General features: G+C 35.9%; 1 protein-coding gene across 23 annotated transcripts in view; it reads left to right on the top strand.

Annotated features, from left to right (window-relative positions):
• Positions 1–24,202, top strand: part of LRRK2 (leucine rich repeat kinase 2) — a 145,856-nt gene that overhangs the window by 37,683 nt on the left and 83,971 nt on the right. For all 23 annotated transcript variants that reach the window (XR_004175965.1, XR_004175966.1, XM_031650155.1 and 20 more), the window contains 7 exon segments: positions 219–331; positions 10,172–10,316; positions 10,445–10,584; positions 13,468–13,596; positions 13,671–13,841; positions 19,041–19,299; positions 22,779–22,967. Coding sequence is in view for 21 of the 23 variants with exons in the window: in XM_031650155.1 (XP_031506015.1) it covers positions 219–331; positions 10,172–10,316; positions 10,445–10,584; positions 13,468–13,596; positions 13,671–13,841; positions 19,041–19,299; positions 22,779–22,967 (1,146 nt within the window). In the remaining 2 variants the exon portion in view is untranslated.

A 24,202-nucleotide genomic window follows, 5' to 3' on the forward strand; every position in this document is an offset into this window, starting at 1 on the left:
ATTCTTACACATTATATTTATTTTATATTCAGTGATGAACTATCTTTATAGATTCCTTAAAATTTCTGGTTATTTCTTTGATAAGGAAATATGTAGTAGAAAAAAGTACGACACATATATTGTAAGATTAATTATGACAATTTCTAGAAAGTAACAGTCTGTTCAACTCAAATGTTTATAAGAAAAGTCTTTCTTTATTTATTTATCTGTGCATTTAGGCATGTCAGAAGAATCCAGAGAGGATGCAGAATCTTATCATAAGCTAAATATGGTTAAAAAACACTGTTTCAAGAATGATATTCACAAACTGGTCCTAGCAGCTTTGAACAGGGTATGTTGAATATAAGTTTTCTGTCTTTACACTGTTAACTAAAGTATTAAATTTGGAGAACTAGGGGGCTTTTTCAGTCGAAGTTTTCTATTCTCCGTTTACTATGATAGCAGGAAGTCATATGGTTAGAGACATAAGATGTGGGAAGTGAAAAGATATGTACTAAGCTAAGTCCAGCTAAGTGTATTATCAATTGCAAATGTAGGCAAGATTCTTTTGATTGCCAGTAATATAAATCCACTCTAGTTTGCTCAACCAAAAAGAGAACCAAAGAGCCAGATATGCAGCTAGACCTTATGAGTCATGCTGGGTGCTATGGCTGCTGTTTTCTCTGTCTGTCCTCTCCGGCTACTTATCTTTCTTTTCTGGTCTCATGGTATATGATTTAGCCCATGAAGACATACCAGGGTTAAAAGTAAAGTCTTCGGCTGGGCACGGTGGCTCAGGTCTGTAATGCTAGCACTATGGTGAGGCCGAGGCGGGTGGATCACGAGGTCAGGAGTTCGAGACCTACCTGGCCAACATGGTGAAACCCTGTCTCTACTAAAAATACAGAAATTAACTGGGCATAGTGATGCACGCCTGTAATCCCAGCTACTCGGGAGGCTGAAGCAGGAGAATCGCTTGAACCCAGGAGGCAGAGGTTGCTGTGAGCTGAGATGGCGCCACTGCACTCCAGCTTGGGCGACAGAGTAAGACTTCGTCTCAAAACCAAAACAGAAACAGAAACAAAAACAAACAAACAAAAACAGTAAAGTCTTCTTTGATTCCCTGTGCTCCTTTTCATTGCTCTCCTAAGAGATAACCTCTGAAATGATTTGGTATACATTGTTTCCATTTATTAGCATTTATATATCTATGTTCCTACATTATAATTAAAGTATCAATAAATCATACTGAATATGAAAAAGAGAAAAAGGGAATTAAATTTAAATTGTGTAATGCAAAAAGTTTTGGTGGAATTAAGTTTTGGAAATTTTGCATAAAATGCATTGGTTCTTTATTAAAGATGTTAAGAATAAAGACATGATTAGTGTGAATGTTTTTATAAAAGGAGGAGCCTATTTAAAGTAATTAATGGAAATGATTCCATGTGTTTGATATACTTTGATAAATGTCATAAATTAATTAAAGTAGCTTCCAAAGAGATCTCCCTTAAAAATTCATTTTAAATTGAATTTTATAATGTCACTCACTGCCTATGATATGTTTGAGTCATTTATACTCAAACTTTAATACAGTCCTTTGTATTAAATTCTTTAATACGGCCGGGCGCGGTGGCTCAAGCCTGTAATCCCAGCACTTTGGGAGGCCGAGACGGGCGGATCACGAGGTCAGGAGATCGAGACCATCCTGGCTAACACGGTGAAACCCCGTCTCTATTAAGAAATACAAAAAACTAGCCGGGCGAGGTGGCGGGCGCCTGTAGTCCCAGCTACTCGGGAGGCTGAGGCCGGAGAATGGCGTGAACCCGGGAGGCGGAGCTTGCAGTGAGCTGAGATCCGGCCACTGCACTCCAGCCTGGGCGACAGAGCGAGACTCCGTCTCAAAAAAAAAAAAAAAAAAAAAAAAAAAAAAAAATTCTTTAATACAAAGAGTTTATGTTGTAATGGGTTAAATTTAACTTGAGAAATATTTGTTGAAAATAAGTATATGGAAGGAAGCGGTTAGGCATTTAGAAGATAAATAAAAATGCTTTGTACCCTTCTCTCCTGAATCTCATAATCCGGTTATTGATGTCTGTTGTGAAACCTTGGTTCTTTTCTGTAAACAAGAGACACACAGCAGAGGAGATGCAGCATCGAGTAATTTATTGCAAAAGAAAGAATATTTTGCAGGTTAAGTGAGGAATAGACACTTTTACCCTGACAGAATTCAGGGCGGGCTTGCTAGTAAGGAGGAGACTGCATAGACTGGCACTAGGAAGACTCCATTTGTGGGAGTCATACATGACTTTTCATAAGCAGGTGGGAAGGCGTGTTACTAGTAAGCATATTCTAGGTTGTCCTCTGGGTGCACATGTGCAGTAGCTGTACATGCTTGTTCATATATCCCATGTCTCGTAACTCTCTGAAATCTCCACCCAGCGGTGTGTGTTTTACTATTATAATGAGCAAAGGGTCAGTCTGAGGACAGGGAAAATCAAAATGTGCATGCTCCCTGCAGGGGCAATTCTCTACTGGAGATAGCTTTGCTTGAATGAGCTGGACTACAATGCGAATGCTGAAACTTACTATGTTGACAGTAAGATTGCCACAGTTGCCGCGTCCTGAAGACATGGTTACTTCCTTTTAATACCTATCCTGCCTCATTGTTAGAGGAATAACAACTGTGCATAAAATCAGTTGTTCTACACGAGCACTTAGGAGGGATACCAGCATTGTGAACATAGTCTAAGTACATAGAGGAGGGAACAGTTAATTTTATTCATGGTGGGTGTTGGTGAAAAGTGGAAGAGGTACCAAAAAGCCATATATATAACTGGTTCCAGTTAGCCAATATTCTCTAAAGTTATTAGGGAAGCCTAAGTGAGATGTAACCTCAGCAGTCGGGAGCCAAGAGAGCAGGTAAGTACTGTGATGTGGAGAAAATCGCTTTGTTCCATCTGAGAAGAAATGGTTGAACGCTGCTTTTCCCCCCATGCCAGTACTTCAGTAATGATGCACAGCCTTTCACTCAGCACTGATTATCGTTAGAGGTGGGGAGTTAAGGTCATGGAGAAACACAAGTAACAATATTTTATTTCAAAGACCTCTCCAGTGTAATTCCCCTAATCCTTCACCATGGTTGAGAAAAATGGCTCTAAGAGATGAGAGTGATTACTGTAGCTCCAAAATTCTGTGATTGCATGTCTTACTCTGAATAGTAATTACAAAGCATCAGAGGTTTTAGGTCCAAATATTGCAGACATGATAAAATGAATTACATTTTAATACATCTAAACTTGGAGAGCAGAGTTCCAAATAAGGTAGAACTTGAGATTCAACTCTGATTTATAAAGCAGAGACTAAGAAGAGTATTTATGAAAGTGAATCCATGTTTGGATACATAAAAATGCAATAAAATTCAAGCTGAAGTTAAAATCTCTGTCTAGAACAGCGATGTTCCATTTATGCCTGATCCTTTTAGCTTTTCCACAGATGAAGACTTTGTCACCTGTTCCAGAGAGATATATTTGTCCATTATTGTTTCCAGAGAGCAAAGCTGAAAATAGACTCTACACATTTTGGCTGCATCTGTGTTTTATATGTGGTGACACTCCTGTGTTCTTCAGTGAGGAAATCCAGTAAAGTAAAACAAATCTTCAGATGAAATGGGCACAAATCGGAGAACTTGTGAGCTTCACAAAAACCTTGAAGCAAAATATACTCAGCTTAAATATTGAATATATTTATTTCAGTAGTCAAAAAAAGAGCTTATCTGCAAAAGCAACACCAATAACAATAACAACAAATTGCATATAAGTAAAATTTATAAAAGGTTTACAGGATGGATATACAGAAAACTACGAAGCTTAGGGGTAGAGAGGAGTAGCTGAATATATGAAAAGATACATCTTCTATTTTGATAAAAGGACTAAATTTTTAAAAATGAAAATTGATCTATGTTTATGAACCCTTAGTAAAAATAACAATAGTATTTTCTGGAACTAAGTAAGCTAGTGTAAAATTTGCATGAAAAAATTAATACATATGAGCAATCAGGAGAATTTTAAACAAGAGTGTTAATTCATATGGCCTAACTCCAAAAGATAATCAAATGTATTATACAATTTTAGTAACTATAATGGTGTGATACTGGCACTAGAGGAGACAGATCAGTGCCACATAAGGGTGGCTCAGGAAATAGACTTAAATAAAAATTTGTAATGTTATGATATTCCTCGACTGTTGGGAGGAAAATAGATTACTCAGTTACTTGTGTTGGAACAACTAACTCTTCAGCCATTTGGGAAAAGCAAAGGAAGCTGAATATCTTACTCCTTTTGCCAAAACAAATTACAATGGATGAGATTATGGTCTATAATGACGTTGGTATATGTACACATTAAAAGTTTCAACTATAATTGTTATTAACGTAAATGATAACGAAACAGCCTGTTGGAGAGAAATTTGGTAATATTTATCAAAATTAAAATGCCATATTTTCTGATCAGCAATTTCATTCTAAGAATTTTTAATGCAGATATACTTGCTCATGTACAGAAAGATTATTAGACATGAATGTTCACTGTGGCATGATTTGTAATTAAAAATGTGGCAACAAACTAAAAGCTTACATGGTAATCATTCATGCTGTTTGCCAAATATTTTTAGTTCTCCACCTTCTGGTGATTCTGGCATAGGATTTAGTAGTTAGGTTGAAGCATGTGACTAAGTTTGGTCAGGGAGTTGTAAATGGAGGGAGCACTGTCTCAGGTATGTTGACCTGCAGTGTTTGAGATAGTAGTTGCTCTGTCAGTGGAGGTCCCTGAGGGACTACAACAAGCAGAGTCCCCTCCTGACCTGCAACACATATGTAGCATGAGCAATAATGGAGCTTATTATTTTTGCACCCCATAAAATTTTGAGACTTGTTACTGCAGCTTAATTTAATCTTTCCTGACAATGCAGTACCCATCAATAGAGACTAATCAGATAAATTATACCATTTCCAAATTATATCATCCTACGTAAATATTAAAAAACAATGAGGTGACATTCCTAATGTGCTGCTTTGGAAAAATCTTCAATTTTCTATGTGTATGAATGTATTCCCCAGGTATTCGTTTTTTCCTTCCTGTGTGTTGACACCTTATGCACACTTTTGGCTGAAATTAGTATATTTCCACTGCTTTATGTTCTCTCCTTCGCTTTTATCACCCAATTGTAGCAAATTATATGTTCGCTTTTATAGCTTTAGCTATGTAAAATTTTCTAATAGCTAAGTTTGTGGTTTCTGGAATTAAGATATCTGAATTTAAGTCTGACACCACTACCTACAGACTATGCACCCTGGACAAGTACTTAATGTCTTGATTTTATTATGTATAAAATGGAGATAATAACTGATTTTTCAGCTAGAGTTGTTGAAGATTTTATAAGACAATTCATGCAGAAGTGTCAGTATAATGATTGGCACATAGTACGCACTCAATAAATGTTAATGTTATTGCTATTAGATTTAAAAGTATCTTTTGACTCCTGGCTATATAAGATGAGAGTATTTGCACTTCTGATATCTCCTGTTTTCCCACCTACTTTTTTTCAATAAACTAACTCCACATTGGCAGAGTAGATAATATTTATATTCAGCTTTCTAATTATGCTTTCTAAGTTTGTGTTTACCTTATTCCTACAGTTATTTGGAAGCAGTCTTCATCTCAAGTCCTTTTGTTATTGTTTTTCCATTCATCTTTTAGTTGTCTGAATTTCTTTAGAAAAGTTTAATTCCTTGAATATCTAATGTTTATATTTCATTGTTGCTGTTTTTGCCTTTATAAATTTTGCACTCTTTTTTTTTTTTTTTTTTTTTGAGACGGAGTTTTTCTTTTTGCCCCAGGCCGGAGTGCAGTGGCGCGATCTCGGCTCACTGCAAGCTCCGCTCCCCCGGGTTCACGCCATTCTCCTGCCTCAGCCTCCCAAGTAGCTGGGACTACAGGTGCCCACCACCTCGCCCGGCTAATTTTCTTGTATTTTTAGTAGAGACGGGGTTTCACCGTGATAGCCAGGATGGTCTCGATCTCCTGACCTCGTGATCCGCCCGTCTCGGCCTCCCAAAGTGCTGGGATTACAGGCTTGAGCCACCGCGCCCGGCCAAATTTTGCACTCTTAAAAAAAGTTATGTTGGTTGTAAAATATTGTGTTTTTTTTTTTTTTCCCTGAAGTGTTTGTAGGCATTTCACTGTGTTCTAGTACTGAATGTTTTAGTGGAGAAGTCTGAGATCAGCTTCATTTGTTTCTTACTGTTAAGTGCTTGGATTCTTTGCCTGGTGCTGAAAGAATTTTTTCTCTTGAAATCTATCCACTTTAGTAGGATATATCTCAATGTTAGTCCTGGGATATGGTATTCTCATTCTAGCTATACATTCAACTTTTTTTCCTGGAAAGTTTTATTGAGTTGCATCTTTATATACATGTATATTACATATACATATACATGGTAAAGATATTAAGGATAAAGATAGATGCTTTATAAATATCAATTCGATATAATTTTGGCATGAAAATAAGCCTGTGGTGCATTTTGAGTTTGGAAGTAGAACTGGATATACTTACTTATTATTATTTTTAATACAAAAGTGGAGACAGGGTCTCACTATGTTGCCCAGGCTGGTCTCAAACTCCTTGACTCAAGCAATCCTGCCTCGACCTCCCAAAGTGCTGAGATTACAAGTGTGAGCCACCGTGACCAGCCTAAATATCTGTATTTTTCTCTTTCATTATTTTAGCTCTCTTCTTTGAGGCTATCAGTCATATGATGTTGGATCTCTTTTGCCTTAATCTTTTAATTTTTCAAAGACTAATCCAGCGACACTATCACCATGCCACTTACTTGTAGACAAGGGAGATGATTCCAAACATTTAGCTTATTTATCAAAATCAGAGATGGGATTTATAAGAAAAAAAGGATAAAGGGAGAAAACAAAACACAAATTATCTGGGAACGTGAGTCTGTTTTCCTTTCTTTGGCTAATATACTTACCTAGTAGCTAGGAAAGAGGCCAGCGTGAGTATTTTTCCATTGAAGTGGCAAGCTCACTCATTAGAGAAACCATTTCAATATTTATGGATTCTCTGAAAAAAACTTGGAGAGTAGTAAAGCATAGGTGGTAGGATGCTGCCATCCTTCTGTTGGCATCTCCAGAGTTTCACTTGAAAAACACCTCCTAAGTAGACACTAGTAAATTGATTTTAATCCCTATTTGAGCACCAGTGCAATACGTTACTATTGCAAGATGGAGCATTAGATAACTGAAGGAAATTCTATTGTGGGTTTGTAAATATCACGATAGTCATACCTATATAATACATATATGTATATATAAATATTAATTTTTAAACATTTACTTAGCTATTAAAAATCAAATGCTCATATTTAAAATTATGAGTTTATACTCTGAATTCTCTTTTTGCATAGACAAATCAGAGATTATCTGTTACAAGTCATTAGTCATCATTGACCTGGACTGAAATGGTTAGAGCCTAGGGGAGTTCCAGGTAAAAGGACCAGTAAAAGAGTAGAAACTCGTTAGATGTAGAGCTATTAAGGACAAAGGTAGGTGCTTTATAAATATCAATTTGATATAATTTTAACATAAAAAGAAGCTTATGATACGCTTTGAGCTTGGGAGCAGAAGTGGATATGTAATTGTGTAATAAAATGGAAATGCACTCTCCTTGTTTGAAAATTATTAAGGATTTTACAAGGGTGATGACAGAGCATTGAGGCAAGTGCTCTCTGAGCATGAAGCTGTATATGATTGTACAAATACACACCTGTGAAGCTGGCTTTGCCTGTCAAACAGGAATGTTGGTCCTATTAATCAAACAGAAAGTTCAGAATGACAATCTGACTTTGTTTTGTAGAAGATACTAAGTTTTGGCCTTGAATATTTGAGTTTAAGATACTGGTATCAAGCAAAAATAAATTTGGGCTTAGAACTTTAGAGAGTTTAAACTTGTGCTTTGACTTGTGTGCTCACATGTCTCTGTGTCACAATTTTTTTCATCCGTACATCAGGACAACAATAGTGTGTCTACATCACAAAGGTTTTGGGAGGATTAAGAAGGTGAATACATATGAAGTACTTAAAAGAATGTCTGACACAGAGCAAGTGCTACATAGGTTTTGGCATTGTTATTGTGGTCATTGCTATTGTTATTACGACCTGAAGTCATCTTAGTGTATGAAATCCCACCCATGAATAGAAAATAGAAAGAACTTTGGGCAAGGTTTGGAGGTGAAAGAAGAGATCATAAAGAAGATGGGTAAAGGAATGGTTTTAAAGATTGAGAATAATTAGGGGGGTACTGTGTCATGGAAATTAAGGGGTGAAAAGCACCAATTAAGTTGTTATTAGACTTTTTTCTTTGGTTTATGTTCAGAATGGCTAGGAAAGAAGTCTGATTATAGGAAATTAAAGGGTAAGGCGAATGTGGAGGTAGTGGGAGTCGACTTTTCTATTAATAAGTTTAGAAATAAAGAAAAAGTGGTAACTTGAGGAAAGAGAGGACCGATTAAGGGAAAGTCTCTCATTAACTCTGAAGTTTTTCATCTCTGAGGACAGCGCTTAGCCCCAGGCCTGACCTGTGATGATTGCTCTCTCCAGGTCTGTTCCATGGACAGAGCCATCTCATCTCCTCCCCATCACAGCCTGCATTAGGAGAATTTTTTTAGAGATGAGGGAGCTGAGACACAGCAAACCAGCCTTCCAATTTCACTTCGCACGACTCTGAATTTCTTTATATTTCTTGAATAGAAGTTTCACTTTTTACTTACCACTTCTTAGTAGTCATTGTCTGAGTAATTGTTACTTCATTCATTTAATGGTTCTCAGATTTATTTAATGGTTCTCAGATTCACAGAATTTAAACCCAAATTTAATTGGCCTCCAAGCCGATGTGCTTATGGAAACAGTGACAGGAAACAAAAACGTCACGGGAGACAATGTCTTATTAAGATGATACATGAAATGATGTCCAAGCTGAGCAATTAAAGTGTGAAGTAGAAGGACACAGGGTGAGAAACTGATACTTCTCAGCCTCTGTAAAGAAGATAATGAGTAAGGATAATTGAGAGGCATTAGGGGACTAGACTGAGAAAGGGATAGAAATCTGTTCACTGAGAGTACAGAAATGAGGAAGCTTGGAAGGCAGAAGATTTCGGTCAAAGACATCCGGCTTGAAGCTATTTCAGCTCTTTGGATTATCTGTGGTGGAGGCCATCACGTCTTTGGAGTGGAGGTACCATGAAACGAGTGTCTGCAAAACATCATCTTAATGAAAGCAAAATTCCTGGGAAGGATGGCATTATAATTTTTGAAAGAAAAGCTATGAGTTGAGCATTCACACCAAGGTAGATGTTTGGAGCGTATTGCTTGTGTGTGAAAAGGCAGAGATGACCAGAATAAGAGTTAGATGTATGTTGCATTTTCTTCTTGGTTGATGAGTAGGATGGTCTGGACAAAGAAGTGACCTGTATTAAAATACCTTTATAATGTCAAAGCATCTGGAGGAAATTCAGATTAAAGAGGTTGGATGATGTTGTAATTAAGATCCTGGGCTTTTAAGGTGAAAACATTTATATTCAAGTCCCAGGCCCAGTGCGTATTAGTTCTGTGACTTGAGCTCTTACTTCTGCATCTTCAAAGTTTGGCAAACCTATTACATGAAGCTGTCGAGGAGATAAATGAAATAAGGCATGCAAAGAACTTGCAGTGAAGAGTAATTATCAATATTTTCTTTGTTGAGAGGCAGCATTGCGTTTTACTGGTCATTACATTTTACTAACTATTAAGTTAGTGTGGACTTTGAGAATAGTTCTCAACCATTCTAACCCTCAGTGAATTCTTCTTCTAATGGGAATGATATCAGTATGGATTTCATGAGATTATGAAAAGAAAATGCCTACAAAGTATTTATTACAATGCCTGGCACAGAGCAAGCTCTCATTAATTGTAAAAATGCTAACTCTTATTCTTCATAATGCATAAACATAATTAATATTATAGAAAACAAAATCAAGGATACTAATTTGTGTTTGTATTAATTGATTTATATTTCGTCAGTCTATAACTGGTCTTAACTAAGGTAAGTATTAAGATCTCATTTTTAAGAGCAAGTATTCTTTTGATTTCAGTTCATTGGAAATCCTGGGATTCAGAAATGTGGATTAAAAGTAATTTCTTCTATTGCACATTTTACTGATACATTAGGGGTGTTATCCCTGGAAGGTGCTGTGGATTCAGTGCTTCACACACTGCAGATGTATCCAGATGACCAAGGTCAGTACAATTTGAATTCTGGATTTAGAATAGATTTTTGTAGGCCATTAGCTGGCGACTGGATGTCTGTAAATATTTTTCTTCAGTTTTGAGATTTAAAACAATTCTTTTTTTTTTTTTTCTTCTAGAAATTCAGTGTCTGGGTTTAAGTCTTATAGGATGCTTGATTACAAAGAAGAATTTATGCATAGGAACTGGACATCTGCTGGCAAAAATTCTGGCTTCCAGCTTATACCGATTTAAGGATGTTGCTGAAGTACAGACTGAAGTATGTGCATGATCTTGGAAAGAACTTGGGAACTTGTGCAAATTTCACTTTTGGAGCAGTTTGTGTAATTCCCACTTTGCATGAATGGGGTATTCTAGTTAATGGAAAACCATTTATCATTTTGTAGTTATTTTAATTATACAAGCAAAGAAAATTGGATTGAATCTCTAAAGATCCAGTGTTTCATTATTAAATCTCTAAAGTCAGCATGTTTATTCACCATTTATCTTGCCCATAAAAGTTCAGAGACTGTGCTTAGAAATCTCAGCTAGAGCTGAATTTATTCACTTAGATTTTAGATAAATAGAATTTATAAATATTCCAAAGTTTGTCACTCTCCGGGTTTTATTGTAGGTTGCTTACCTCTAATAATTTGACTTGTTAATTTTTTTCCTTGCAGTGAAAAAATGTTTTTAACATTTTTCATCAAGCAAAATTTAAAACATGATATATAATAACTATCTTTATAAGGAATTCAAGATATTGGCCTAGAGTGAGTTCAGGGGAGATTAAGAAATAATTTTTTTTTTTTAATTTTAGCAAAACAAATAGCTTTTCTTCAAGAGTTTCTGTCTTAGTTGTGGAGTTTGCAACTTTCATAAACTACACTAAGGAATTTTTTTTTTTTTTTTTGGAGACAGGGTCTCACTCTGTCACCCAGGCTGGAGTGCAGTGGCAGATTTCAGCTCACTACAACCTTACAACCTCTGCCTCCTGAGCTCAAATGATTCTTGTGCCTCAGCCTCCTGAGTAGCTTGGGCTACAGGCATGCACTCCCATTCCTGGCTAACTTTTGTATTTTTTGTAGAGATGGGGTTTCACCGTATTTCCCAGGCTGGTCTCAAACTCCCCGGTCTCAAGCAATCTGTCCTGCTCAGCCTCCCAAAGTGCTGAGATTATAGGCGTGAGCCAAGGTACCCAGCCGACTCAGGAAATATTTTTTGTAACTGGCAGCATTGACCAGGAATAAAAATACTTGGTCTCTAATCTTTGCACAGACACCGTCAGTAAATGAGAGAATGTGTGTAAAGTGTTTTAAAAAATTATGAAGTTAAGAACATACAAAATTCTTACATTAATAACAACAATGTGTTTTATAACTGCTTTTCGTAATATGCCTCAGGATAGGCTGATTAGAGCAAGATAGGATTGATTAAAAGTAATCTTAGGGAAAGGAAAGGATTTTATGCAGGTATGGAACTCTCAGTCACTCTGGATTAATTCATCTAGGCATAAATTTTAGAATCTCTACAGTAGAGGTTATGAACTAAATCTGTCCTGCCAACATATTTTATTTGTCCAGTTCAGTGTTTTATTTTATTTTTTGAGGCAGGGTCTCACTCTGTTGCCCAGGCTGTAGTGCAGTGGTACAATCTCAGTGCACAGCGCCATCCGCCTCCCGGGTTCAAGCGATTCTCTTGCCTCAGCCTCTCTAGTAGCTAGGACTACAAGTGTGCACCACCACGCTCGGCTGATGCTTGTATTTTTAGCTGAGAGGGGTTTTGCCGTGTTGACCAGGCTGGTCTCAAACTCCTGACCTCAAGTGGTTCGCCCACCTCGGCCTCCCAAAGTGTTGGGATTACAGGCATGAGCCACTGCACCCAGCCTTCAGTTCAGTGTTTAAAAGTTTTTAATTTGATTGATGTACTTTCTGCACATTTGCATGACCTGCTCTGCTGCAGCATTCACTAGTTTTCAGGGACCTCTGGCTCTAGAGGCAGGTAGACCACCTGTCCCTCAGACATACATAAATTAAGGCTACTTTGCTTATCAAATATTAGTATTTGTAGAAACTCAGTATCATAAGAGTTTGAAGTAATAATTTTAATATTTAGATGATTTAACTTAATTTAAATTTTTTTGAGATGGGATCTCTGTGGCCCAGGCTAGAGTGCAGTGGCACAATCTCGGTTCACTGCAACCTCTGCCTCCTGGGCCCACCCTCCTGGGTGGGCTCAAGTGATCCATCTCATTCTCCTGAGTAGCTGGGACTACAGGTGCACGCACGGCTAATTTTTAAATATTTTTCATAGAGACAAGATTTTGCCATGTTGTGCAGGCTGGTCTCAAATTCCTGGGCTCAAGCAATCCCAGAGCGCTGGGATTATAGGTGTTAGCCACGGTGCCTGGCAAATTTTATTAATATGTAATTTTAGAGGTAATAAAATGTTAAAAAGTTAAGGTGATCTTTGGGTTTACCCAAACTAAATAATACTAAAGTCAAATCCCAATCTTTCATTAAAACATCACATGGGTGAAGAGGACAGACTCTGGGGATGTGCTTAAGGTGGTTCTGAAAAAGTAATGGTGTTCTTTATAAATAACTTATTATTATAATGTAATCCTCAGAGTGCCCTCAGTGCTTCTCTGTTACACTCAACATAAATGAAACCTAAGAGTCCACGCTAGCCTTTTTGAGGTAAACATTTTAGAAGACAGCACAGAAAGTTGGGGGATATGCTAGGCTCTCTAGAGAACCTACTATTCATATTATAATAAAAATTTTTACTCTATTTTCCTATTTGGATGTGTAGCTCTGCTGATCCAACTGTTTTAATCCTGTTTAATATCTGGGTTTCATCCTACAACTATGGCTTTAGACAAGCATCTTTGAAAACCAAATTTGAGGGGATTAGTTCTTTTTTCTGCTTTGCTACTGGATGGTTAACTAGCATTTTATTCTTTGTACCTGCTATATTTCTTAGTCATGAGAGAGAGAGGGAGTATTTATTTACAGGATAAATACTTTCAAGCACCAACCCAGTATATCTATAGTTAAATGAACATCCTAGGTATTGTTTCATATACAAACTCTCTGCTTTATACTGTTTATTCTTTTTGCCTATAATTGCTTAGTTAATTATTTTTTTCTTATACTTTTAGGGATTTCAGACAATCTTAGCAATCCTCAAATTGTCAGCATCTTTTTCTAAGCTGCTGGTGCATCATTCGTTTGACTTAGTAATATTCCATCAAATGTCTTCCAGTATCATGGAACAAAAGGATCAACAGGTACAATGTTTTCCACTTGCATCCTAAATGTTATGTATTTATCTGACTCTAATTCTCATTTCCACTCTTTTTAGTTTCTAAACCTCTGTTGCAAGTGTTTTGCAAAAGTAGCTATGGATGATGACTTAAAAAATGTGATGCTAGAGAGAGCATGTGATCAGAATAACAGCATCATGGTTGAATGCTTGCTTCTATTAGGAGCAGATGCCAATCAAGCAAAGGAGGGAACTTCTTTAATTTGTCAGGTAAATATTAAAGGCCTCACTTGTGTCTTTGCTCATTATTCTTATCAAATGTAAGAGCCCTGCCGCTGTGTATCTCTTACTTACATCATATTATTCTTCACTACGGAAATTTACCAGTTTATTGTAATTGCTTGTATCTTGTAGTAGGGATTTAGATTTATAGAATTCCAGAAGTAATAGGGTCCTTTAGGTGTTATCCAGTCTAATCTTTCATTTCATTTGTTGGCTTATGTTGTTAAGTTGATAAATAACTTTTCAAATGGGTCCCTTAGTAGGCATCTCTACAACTTGTTCTCCAGATACACTCCACATAACACATAGTTCTAATATTTTGATAATTTTTTAACCATTTTTTTCCATGGTTTTAGTTTCTTTGCCTACAAAGTTCTCCTCTGAGGGCTACCACACATGGCTATGCAGGCTGTGAATGTCACACTTTTGTGGGTGCCATTCACACTGACATGAGTTGCTGTTGGCCAAAGTTGTGTAATGGTGTGGTCTTTCTTTCCTTCTCTCTTCCCACCTGAACCATGCAAACATATATCTGTCTGATTGTTTTGCTCTTCCTTCAAAATATAATTCAAATTGCCTTTCTTTAATAAAGCCCTCCCCATACCTCCAAACAAAATTAAGATTTACTTCTTCTGTCAGTTCATGAAAATATATACATATCTCTTGTGTACTTGGTGAGTTGTGTGAAAATAACCATGTATAGTGTTCATCTTTGTATGATTCAGACTATCTAGCTGATTACTTTACATATAGTGTGTATTCAATAAATACTAAGTTCATTGCTTGTATTTCAGATTTGTATTATTTGTATAAGTGTTAGAGTTTATACTAGCATTCAGGTAGCACTATGTCTATTTTCTAGAAATTTAACATTTCTAACAAATATTAAATTTCAGTATTTTTAATCAGTATTATTATCAGTAAATAATCAGTAAAGTACTATGTTTGCCAATAATTTACTTTTTAAGCCTTACTGTATTTAATATCCCACTTGCCTATGAATTGAAGTCAATTTGTTGACTGTTAAGATTAAGTTAATACTAATTAGTAATCAACATAAAAAGAAACAGAACGTGGAACCCATTTTCATGCACCATTATGTTTATGCATTAAAATCACATAAACAATCTAATTATTTAAATTTAGTCAAATTTCTTTTAAGCAAGCAAAAATTAAAATAGTAGTTCTACTTTATTAAAGATAATTAAATTTTTCCATCAATAATTTAATACATTTTTATGGTGCATCTTTTGCATGCAGATTATTGCATTAATGTTAATTGAAAATAGCAAAGAACTAAAAAGAAACTTCCCCTTCTAAGTCCACATTAAGGAAACAACATACCTAAAAGCACCTGATACAACTTTACTGCATTCCCCACAGGAAATAATTTCTGCTCTTCTTTCCATTTATCCAAATCTTCCTGTACAACAGGATTTTTACTTTATTTCTCTTTCCATATTCTTTTGGCCTTCATATGCTTATTTTTATCTTTTCAAAACAAAATCTTAAATCCAAGGATTATGTATTAGACTTAAAGAATTTATCCCAGTTGTCAGAAGTTATTTATACCTAGCAAATAATAACTGCTGATTAAATCTTGTGGATGAATTTATTGTATGTACCTTATTTGTGCCAGAGCAAAATAAGGTAATGAAGATTATTCATTTACCAAGAGGTTGCATGTTGAAGGAGTATCTAGTGCACGGGTGGAGTTGTGTTAGGCTTTCTGCAGAAAATTTAATAATGGAATGTACATGACTGGTGGAGAATAATATGAAAGGTTAATACTGGATATGCAAATGCATGGATAAAAACCTCAAGGTAAAACTTATCAAATCACAGTGGAAAAAGTATAGTGAAGTCTGAATAAAAATAATAAGAGGCTGGGCATGGTGGTTCACATCCGTAATCCCAACACTTTGGGATGTTGAGGTGGGAGGATCACTTGAGCCAGGAGTTAGAGACCAACTTGGGAAACATAGTGAGACTCCATTTCTACAAAACAAAACAACAAGCAAAAACCCATGTATGATGGCACACACATGTAGTCCTAGCTTCATGCAGAGTGGCTCATGCCTGTAATCCCAGTGCTTTGGGAAGTCAAGGTGGGAGGATCATTTGAGCCCAGGAGTTTAAGACCAGCCTGGGCAACGTAGTTACACCCCCATGTCTACAAAAAGTCAAAAAATTATCTGGGTATGGTGGTACCTGCTTATTGTCCCAGCTACTTGGGAGTCTGAGGTGGGAGGATGACTTGAGCCTGGGAGGTTGAGGTTACAGTTAGCTGAGATTGCACCACTGCACTCCAGCCTAGGCAACAGAGCCAGACCCTGTCTCAACATAACGTAACATAACATAACATAACATAACATAACATAACATAACATAACATAAGAATGCTGAGACGGGAGGATCACTTGAGCCTAGGAGGTCAAGGCTGCAGTGAGCTATGATTGCACCGCTGTACTCCAACCTTGATGACAAAAGCAACCAACTAACCAACAAACAAAAAAACAATAAAACCAAACACCTCCATCATATGCATTACCAGCTGGGCACTGCTCCAAATACTTTACACAATTTAATCCTAACGACAACCTATGAATAGGTCCAGTAGTTTCTAATGTTATTCCCATTGTACAAGTGAGAAGTTGAGGCACTGAGGGATTAAATAACTTGCCTAAGAACAAGCTCCTGGTAAATAGTGCAAAATCTGCCTCCACAGTGCCTGCTTTGATTTCTTGGCTACACAGCAGATTCATGGTAGTGGTGGTAGTGATGTTCATTTACTCTAAAATAACAGTTTAAATAATTTGATTTTGATAATGTGCTGCATTTATTATAAATTAGATGATCAGAGAAAGATTGCAGGGATAAGAAATTATGCTTTTGATAATCTTTAGTTATTATATTCTGAATTTTCTTCATTATTATTTAAATGTGAAAATAAATATCTGTAAGCAGTAGTATTTTCCTGTCATGAAGTTGAAATTACTTTCATAAATGTGTGAATATTCTAAAGAGAATGACTCTGTAGGATTTAAAGAAATTAATTCTTATTTTTGCTGGCATTTATTTCTTTTCTCAGATTTCCTTTCTTATATATCTCTCTCTTCATGGCACCCATATGCCTAAAGTCAGCTTGGATAGTTTGGATCCTCCAAGGAAAATTCCTTCCACAAACATGTGCAGAGCACAGTGCTAGATAATTAATAGAGAATATATAAGGGGTTTCCTGTTTCAAGAAGTTTATAGGTCTGTATGTGTTGGGACATTGACAAGAGAATAAAACATAAATCACCTTAGTACAAAGTAAGGAGTGAGTGGCTTATCCTAGAGAAAAGAAGTTACTGGGCTACAGGAGAAGGCATTTGTGAGTTTTTCCCTTCCCTCCCCTCCCCACCCTCCTTCCTTCTTTCCTTCCTTCCTTCCTTCCTTCCTTCCTTCCTTCCTTCCTTCCTTCCTTCCTTCCTTCCTTCCTTCCTTCCTTCCTTCCTTCCTTCCTTCCTTCCTTCCTTCATCTTTCACCTTCCTTCCTTTTAATTTTGCTGTGAGCCCTTAAAGAGGATTTTAGTAATTTACTACTTAAATTAAATATACGTCCTAGGTGTTGTGCTAGGCTTCAGGAATACAAGTTGAATTGCAGTAATGTACAGGCCTTTGCATTCTAGCAAGAAAACAGATGGGTGTGTATGTTTGTTTGCTCAGTGCTACATTAAATGAAATGGATGGGAGCCAGGAGGGGAAATAGTGTGTTTGGCCTGAGAGGTTAGTAGCAAGGACTTCTCCACAAGAAATTTTGAACCCAATTCTTCAAGAATGAACACCTTTTTGCTGGGTGAAGAGTAGAGGAAGGCATTTGGGGTAATAGAAATAGCACAAAAGATAATGAGGTTTGAAAAATTACATGCTGTGTTTGGAAGAATGTCCGGAGCAGTGGCATTTTAGGTTTTTAAAGAGGACAGTGACTTGATCAGAGCTCTGTAGTGCTTTGAGTATGGGTTGAAGGTGAGTGTACTTGGAGACTGGTGGGCATTTAATTGGTGCCTTCCAACCGCATGAATGAATGTCCCCTTAAATCCCTTGGAAGCACTTTGATCCTAGAAAATTCAAGAATTGTCCCCAACATCTTTTTCCTCTGAGTTGGTACCCTGGATCTTTGGGTCTTCTTTTCTTTCCTTTTTTAATGTTTAATTTTGGGTAATGAAAGTCGCACAGGTTTTGAAGCCAGCAGATTTGGCTTCAAATCCAAGTTTCAGTTGCTTGCCAGCTTTACGGGACAAATTATATATCTTTTCTAAATACTCATCTATTAGGTGGGAGAAATAATTGCTATGGCATAAGATTTTTTTTTTTTTAAAGATTAGAAATCACATGTGTACAGAATTTGGCACAGTAACTGATGGATATTATTTCTATTACCTGTTATTTTTGCCTTCTAGTTGATAGCTCCTTGCTAACGTCTAGCTCCTTTCCAAAGCGCTTCCTGAGTAGGGCCAGTGTGTAGTGCTGCAGGTTGCTAAGGCTTCTCCTGGCTTGCTGAGTTGTTCTAGTTTTTGTAGCACCTCGCGTGCTAACCCACCCTGAGCACATGCTCTGAAAACATAACATTCAGAGGAAGGTTGAGGACTGAGAGACAAGGTATATCTTTGAGGAAATTCAGATGCTTGTCCTGAGGAGATCAGGAAAACCAGACACGAGTAATGATTGTCGTTTGCGTGTGGCATTAATAAATTTTACAATAGCTAAGTCCTCATTTAGTTATTCTATGTCACAGATAAAGACAGGACAGTAGTATTTACTGTGTTAAGGTACTGGTTTCCCAGATATCTTACAGTGAGAAGACAGAAGCTCAGAAAGTGTAAGCAATGTGCATACTTGTTGGAGTCTGGATGTAAACAGAGATCTTGATGCCAAGCCTATGGAACTTTGTCTCCATATAATATTGTCTCTTTCATGGATAACTGACTGCCATGTGGCAGATTATTCATGCTATTCTGACAGTTATGGCATTAATATCATCTTATTTTCCCAATCTATTCAAGGATCAGTTTTGTCTTATTTTATTTTGTTTAATTCCAAATTGGAGATGTAGAGAAAAATCACATGACGTTTGATTTACCAGTCTCTTAAAAAGAAGAAAACTATAGATTTTTAATATACTTAATTTTTTTTCTTTAACAGGTATGTGAGAAAGAGAGCAGTCCCAAATTGGTGGAACTCTTATTGAATAGTGGATCTCGTGAACAAGATGTACGAAAAGCGCTGACAATAAGCATTGGGAAAGGCGACAGCCAGATCATCAGCTTGCTCTTAAGGAGGCTGGCCCTGGACATGGCCAACAATAGCATTTGCCTTGGAGGGTTTTGTATAGGAAAAGTTGAACCTTCCTGGCTTGGTCCTTTATTTCCAGATAAGACTTCTAATTTAAGGAAACAAACAAGTAAGTAACAAGGAGAATATTTTTGACAGTTCTTATTTTTAATAGTATTTTTTTAAGTCACTAGTCTTTTAGTGGTTATTCATGCCAGTTTGAAGGACCTTAAGTCAAAAATATTGCAAAGGTTTGGATTTTTTTGGCTATGAAATACTTCAAAATGATGTATTTAAGTTCTTTATGAGATAGCAAATAGGTACTTATAAAATTAGAGCAAAATAGCGGAAGCTTTTTGAAGAGCTACTTTTTAATATAGTCCTTTTTTATTTTTAAAGTAAAGCATCCTTGTTTTTTTAAAAAAATATAAAATTATAAAAAAGAAAATAAAAATAACTTATTTTTTCCCTTTTAAGTAATTAAAACGGATATTTTTCCTTTTTGTATGCTTACATGTACCTATGCATTCAAATGTATGTAAAAGCATACACACATATTCACTTGGCATTTTTAACTTAGCATATATATATTTCAATTGATAATGCATTTTCTTTATACATTCAAGCTCATATGTATTTTGTACATATTATGTGTATTGATGGTAAGTTGCCATCCTCTGACACTGTTTTTGTCTTTTGAGCTCTTTCATTTGTTCACACTAAATGTGTTTTTAGCGTGTGAGCTCCCAGCTTTTCCTATGTTAATTTAGTCTCATGCCCATCTCCTTCCCCATGGTCATGATACTCCATGACTCAACACCTTTAGGACCATCTTGCAAATAGCATGTTTGCTTCTCTCATTTTTATGATGCACTCAATAGCAAAACACCAGTTTTGGTCAGTCTACCAGTCTACTTTTTCCCTCACTTTCACCAAGATAACTGAGTGCTGCTAGAGAAAAGTACCCGTCCATGCAATTTGGTGCCTTTATACATCAAGGTTTCCAACCTCTCAGTAGGCTCCAAAAGTTCCAGTCAGGCTGAATTTTCCTCGGTTTCTCAAACACTTCATGTACCCTTACTTCCAGTCTTTTTCCATTGTTACTCTCTCTACCTAACTCTAAATTCTGTCTTCACCTGGCTGTCTCTTCATTCTTCCTGTCTCAGCACCATCATCAGTCTGGAAGGTCCTCTTACATGACCCTGTAGCACCTTATTTCTCACCTATACTACCATTCACCACATTATATAATTTAATTTTTCATTTTTATTATCTACTTTTTGGTAGATTGTTAGTACCATGAAGTCAATGTCAGTTTTGTTCATGGTTGTAACCTTACCATTGATACGAGTGCTTTGCACATAGTAGATTATCATTTAGAATTAAACATTTAATATTGGCAAAAATAAAAATTATGTAATACATTATGTTGCTAAGCATATGTGGAAACATGCTTCATACATTGATATGAATTTAAATTGTCCTCTTTTGAGGACAATTTGGCAATATCCACTAATATTTTTTAATATACAAACATACTTTTTTGACCTAGCAGTGTACTGTTAGGAATCTATGATACAGACATTCTCAATGTGCACAAAAAATTATGTACAAAAATGCACATTAAAACATTGTTTATAATAGCAAAAGAGTAGGGAAAAACCTAAGTATTCCCCAAAAGGAACTATTCAAATAAATAATGGTACATTCATGTAGTGGAATGCTTTGCAATCATTGAGGAAAAAAAAAATATAGCAAATTTAATGTCCTGATAAAGATTACATTACTCCATGGCAAAAAACAGGCACAGAACAGTGTTTTTACTATACTAATGTTGATGGAAATGCAATTGGAATATGATAGTTATAAAAGTTTGAATATGAAATAAAGCCCTCCAGAAATGGGGTCCCTGATTGTCTCTGGGGTCTTTGGAAATTACTGAGACATGGTTAGATCCCATGTTTCATTACTTAAACTAGTCTCATGCCAAAAATCTGCTTACTTTAATCTTCGCTGTCTGATAGAGAGGAATTGTGGGCCCATTGGAGAAGGATGGAGGAGATTTATCATTCACTATATTCCCTTTGCTGTGTATGAAGTTTTTACCATTGACACATCTTACCCAATTAAAAGAATACAGTAATGTCATTTGATTAATTGGAGGGTATAACCATGATTTCATTGGCAGCTGGTCTGAGTAAAGAACACTTTGGGTCATAGCTTTCAAACATTTTTCAGGTAGTATTTGCCTGAGTGACATATATGTGTGTGAACTCATCCTGCTGGGCTTCGGGATAATTTCCCATATCATAACATATTACTCTGGAAAAAAAGAACTATTTGGGTATATGGGTATAGTGTAAGCCACAGTATCAAATGTCTTCTTGGGGTTTATCATATGGGCTTACCACATATTTACAGTAGGAATAGATGTAGATACATGAGCGTACTTCACCTCTGCTACTATAATGATTGCTATTCCTACTGGCGTCAATGTCTTTTAGCTGATGAGCTACACTTCACGGCAGTAATATCAAATGATCCCCCACCACGCTCTGAGCCCCAGGGTTTATTTTCCTTTTTACAGTAGGAGGCCTAACCAGCATTGCATTAACCAACTCATCACTGGATATTGTACTACATGTTACAGTGGTATCCTTAACTTTGTTAAAGGTAGTAATGTTAATAAGATGTTTGGTAAAAATGGAGTGAGGGACTTTTTTGTTAATATAGTATGATTGAAAACATTGGTTGATAGAATAAGGATATTTGAGAGGGCAAAAAATGAGAGTTGTTCCAAGATATTGTGTCTCAAGTCAAACCATTTTTAAAAATCAAGTGTAGTGATTTATATACATATATAATTTATATAAAATAAAATGCATTCACTTTAAGTGTATATTTTCATGTGCTTTGAAAATTACCACTGTATCATGTAGTAATATTTGAAGTAATTACAGTAGTAATATTTGAAGAAATCTTCCTGGCTGTGTGTAGGACAATGAGGACTCTGTCAACTTATTTTTCATAGTAGAGCTGATATATAATGTAATGAAGTTGTGAGAAGAATGTTAATTTTGAAATTCCATCAAATTTCCCAATAGTCATAATGAATCACTCAGCAAACTTTATAAAAATAACAACATCCTTTATTTAGTATTTTATGTGTTCTATGCATTGTGCTAAACATTTTATATGCATGGTTTCATTTACTCTTTTCCATTACCATATGCTGTGTATGTTATCATCTTCATTTTCCAGGTGAGGACACTGACACCCAGGGAGCTTATATAACTCACAAATGGCATTTCTATGACTTGAACACAGGCCTGTCTGGCTTCAAAGCCTAGGCCTTTTCCTGAATAAATTTCCATAGAGGTTCAATTTTGCTATCTATACCAAAGCATTGTATACATGGTTATGTTTTTTTAAAAAAATATGATCTGCCACCTGCTAATTATTCAGGATCACTAGTGTAAGGTGACTTTGGAAGGAAAAATAGAAATTTTCTCTGGAAGCATAGGAATACATAAGAACTTTGGTCCTATATATGTTTATTTTTGCATAATTGTTGATTTCTAAGTTCCTGGTGCATCTCTTTATTTTCAGATATAGCATCTACACTAGCAAGAATGGTGATCAGATATCAGATGAAAAGTGCCGTGGAAGAAGGAGCAGCCTCAGGCAGTGATGGAAATTTTTCTGAAGATGTGCTGTCTAAATTTGATGAATGGACCTTTATTCCTGACTCTTCTATGGACAGTGTCTTTGCTCAAAGTGATGATCTAGATAGTGAAGGTATTTATTATAAAAAGAAATCCCTTTATGTTTTATATTTACATACTGACATTGAACGATAGGACCCGAGACAAAAACCTGACTTAAATCATTTGGAAAAACTTAAGTAGAAATGTGTTTATTATCACAAACGGTTAGGTTTACTAATATTGGTCAAAGTGATGTTTCAAGGAAGTGTGTCTCTGTGCTTCTAAATGTTATTCTGACTAATTGGTTAATGGTTAATATTCCAGGAAATAAACTCTGACTAGACTGGAACGAGATTCTACACTCTGACACTGACTAAATCCTTTTGTGGCTTGTGTAAGCTCCTTAACTTTGTTAAAGGTAGTAATGTTAATAAGATGTTTGGTAAAAATGGAGTGAGGGACTTTTTTGTTAATATAGTATGATTGAAAACATTGGGTAATAGAATAAGGATATTTGAGAGGGCAAAAAATGAGAGTTGTTCCAAGATATTGTGTCTCAAGTCAAACCATTTTTAAAAATCAAGTGTAGTGATTTATATACATATATAATTTATATAAAATAAAATGCATTCACTTTAAGTATATATTTTCATGTGCTTTGAAAATTAACATATTCATGTAGTCATCATTTCTATTAAGTTATGCAATATTTTCATCATCCAAAAAAGTTTCTTCGTGCCTCTTCACTGAAACCGTCCCCTTCCCCTGCCCCTGCCCCTTAGCAATCATTTGCTTCCTGACACTGTAGATTAATGTTTTCTCTAATTTTATGTACATAGAATCATACAGTAAGTACTCTTTTGTGTCTATTTTCCAAAGTGGTTGTACTATGTTCTACCTCCACCGGTGATACATGAGCATTCTGGTTGCTCTACATCCTTGTCAGTACTTGGTATTTTCAAGTTAATTTTAGCTCTTCTAGTGGAGATTTAATTCATTTGGATGTAATTTTCATTTCCCTAATGACTAATTACATAGAGGACATTTTCATGTTCTTATTGGCCATTCTTATTTTTGTGTGAAGTGTTGAAGTATTTTGCTTTTAATTGGGTTGTCTTACAATTACATAAAAGTTCTTTGTATATTCTAGATAGAAGTTGTGACAGGTGTATATATTGCATATATTTTTTTCCCAGTCATAGCTTGTCTTCTCATTTTACTAATTCTATTATTTTTAAAAAACAGAAGTTTTAAATTTTGGTGAAATGCAGTTTTCCAGTTTTTTTCTTTTATGGTTTGTCCTTTTTCTATCCCACTTAAGAAACC

The sequence above is a fragment of the Papio anubis genome, chromosome 9 (assembly GCF_008728515.1).
Source record: "Papio anubis isolate 15944 chromosome 9, Panubis1.0, whole genome shotgun sequence".
NCBI classification, from domain to species: Eukaryota; Metazoa; Chordata; class Mammalia; order Primates; family Cercopithecidae; genus Papio; species Papio anubis.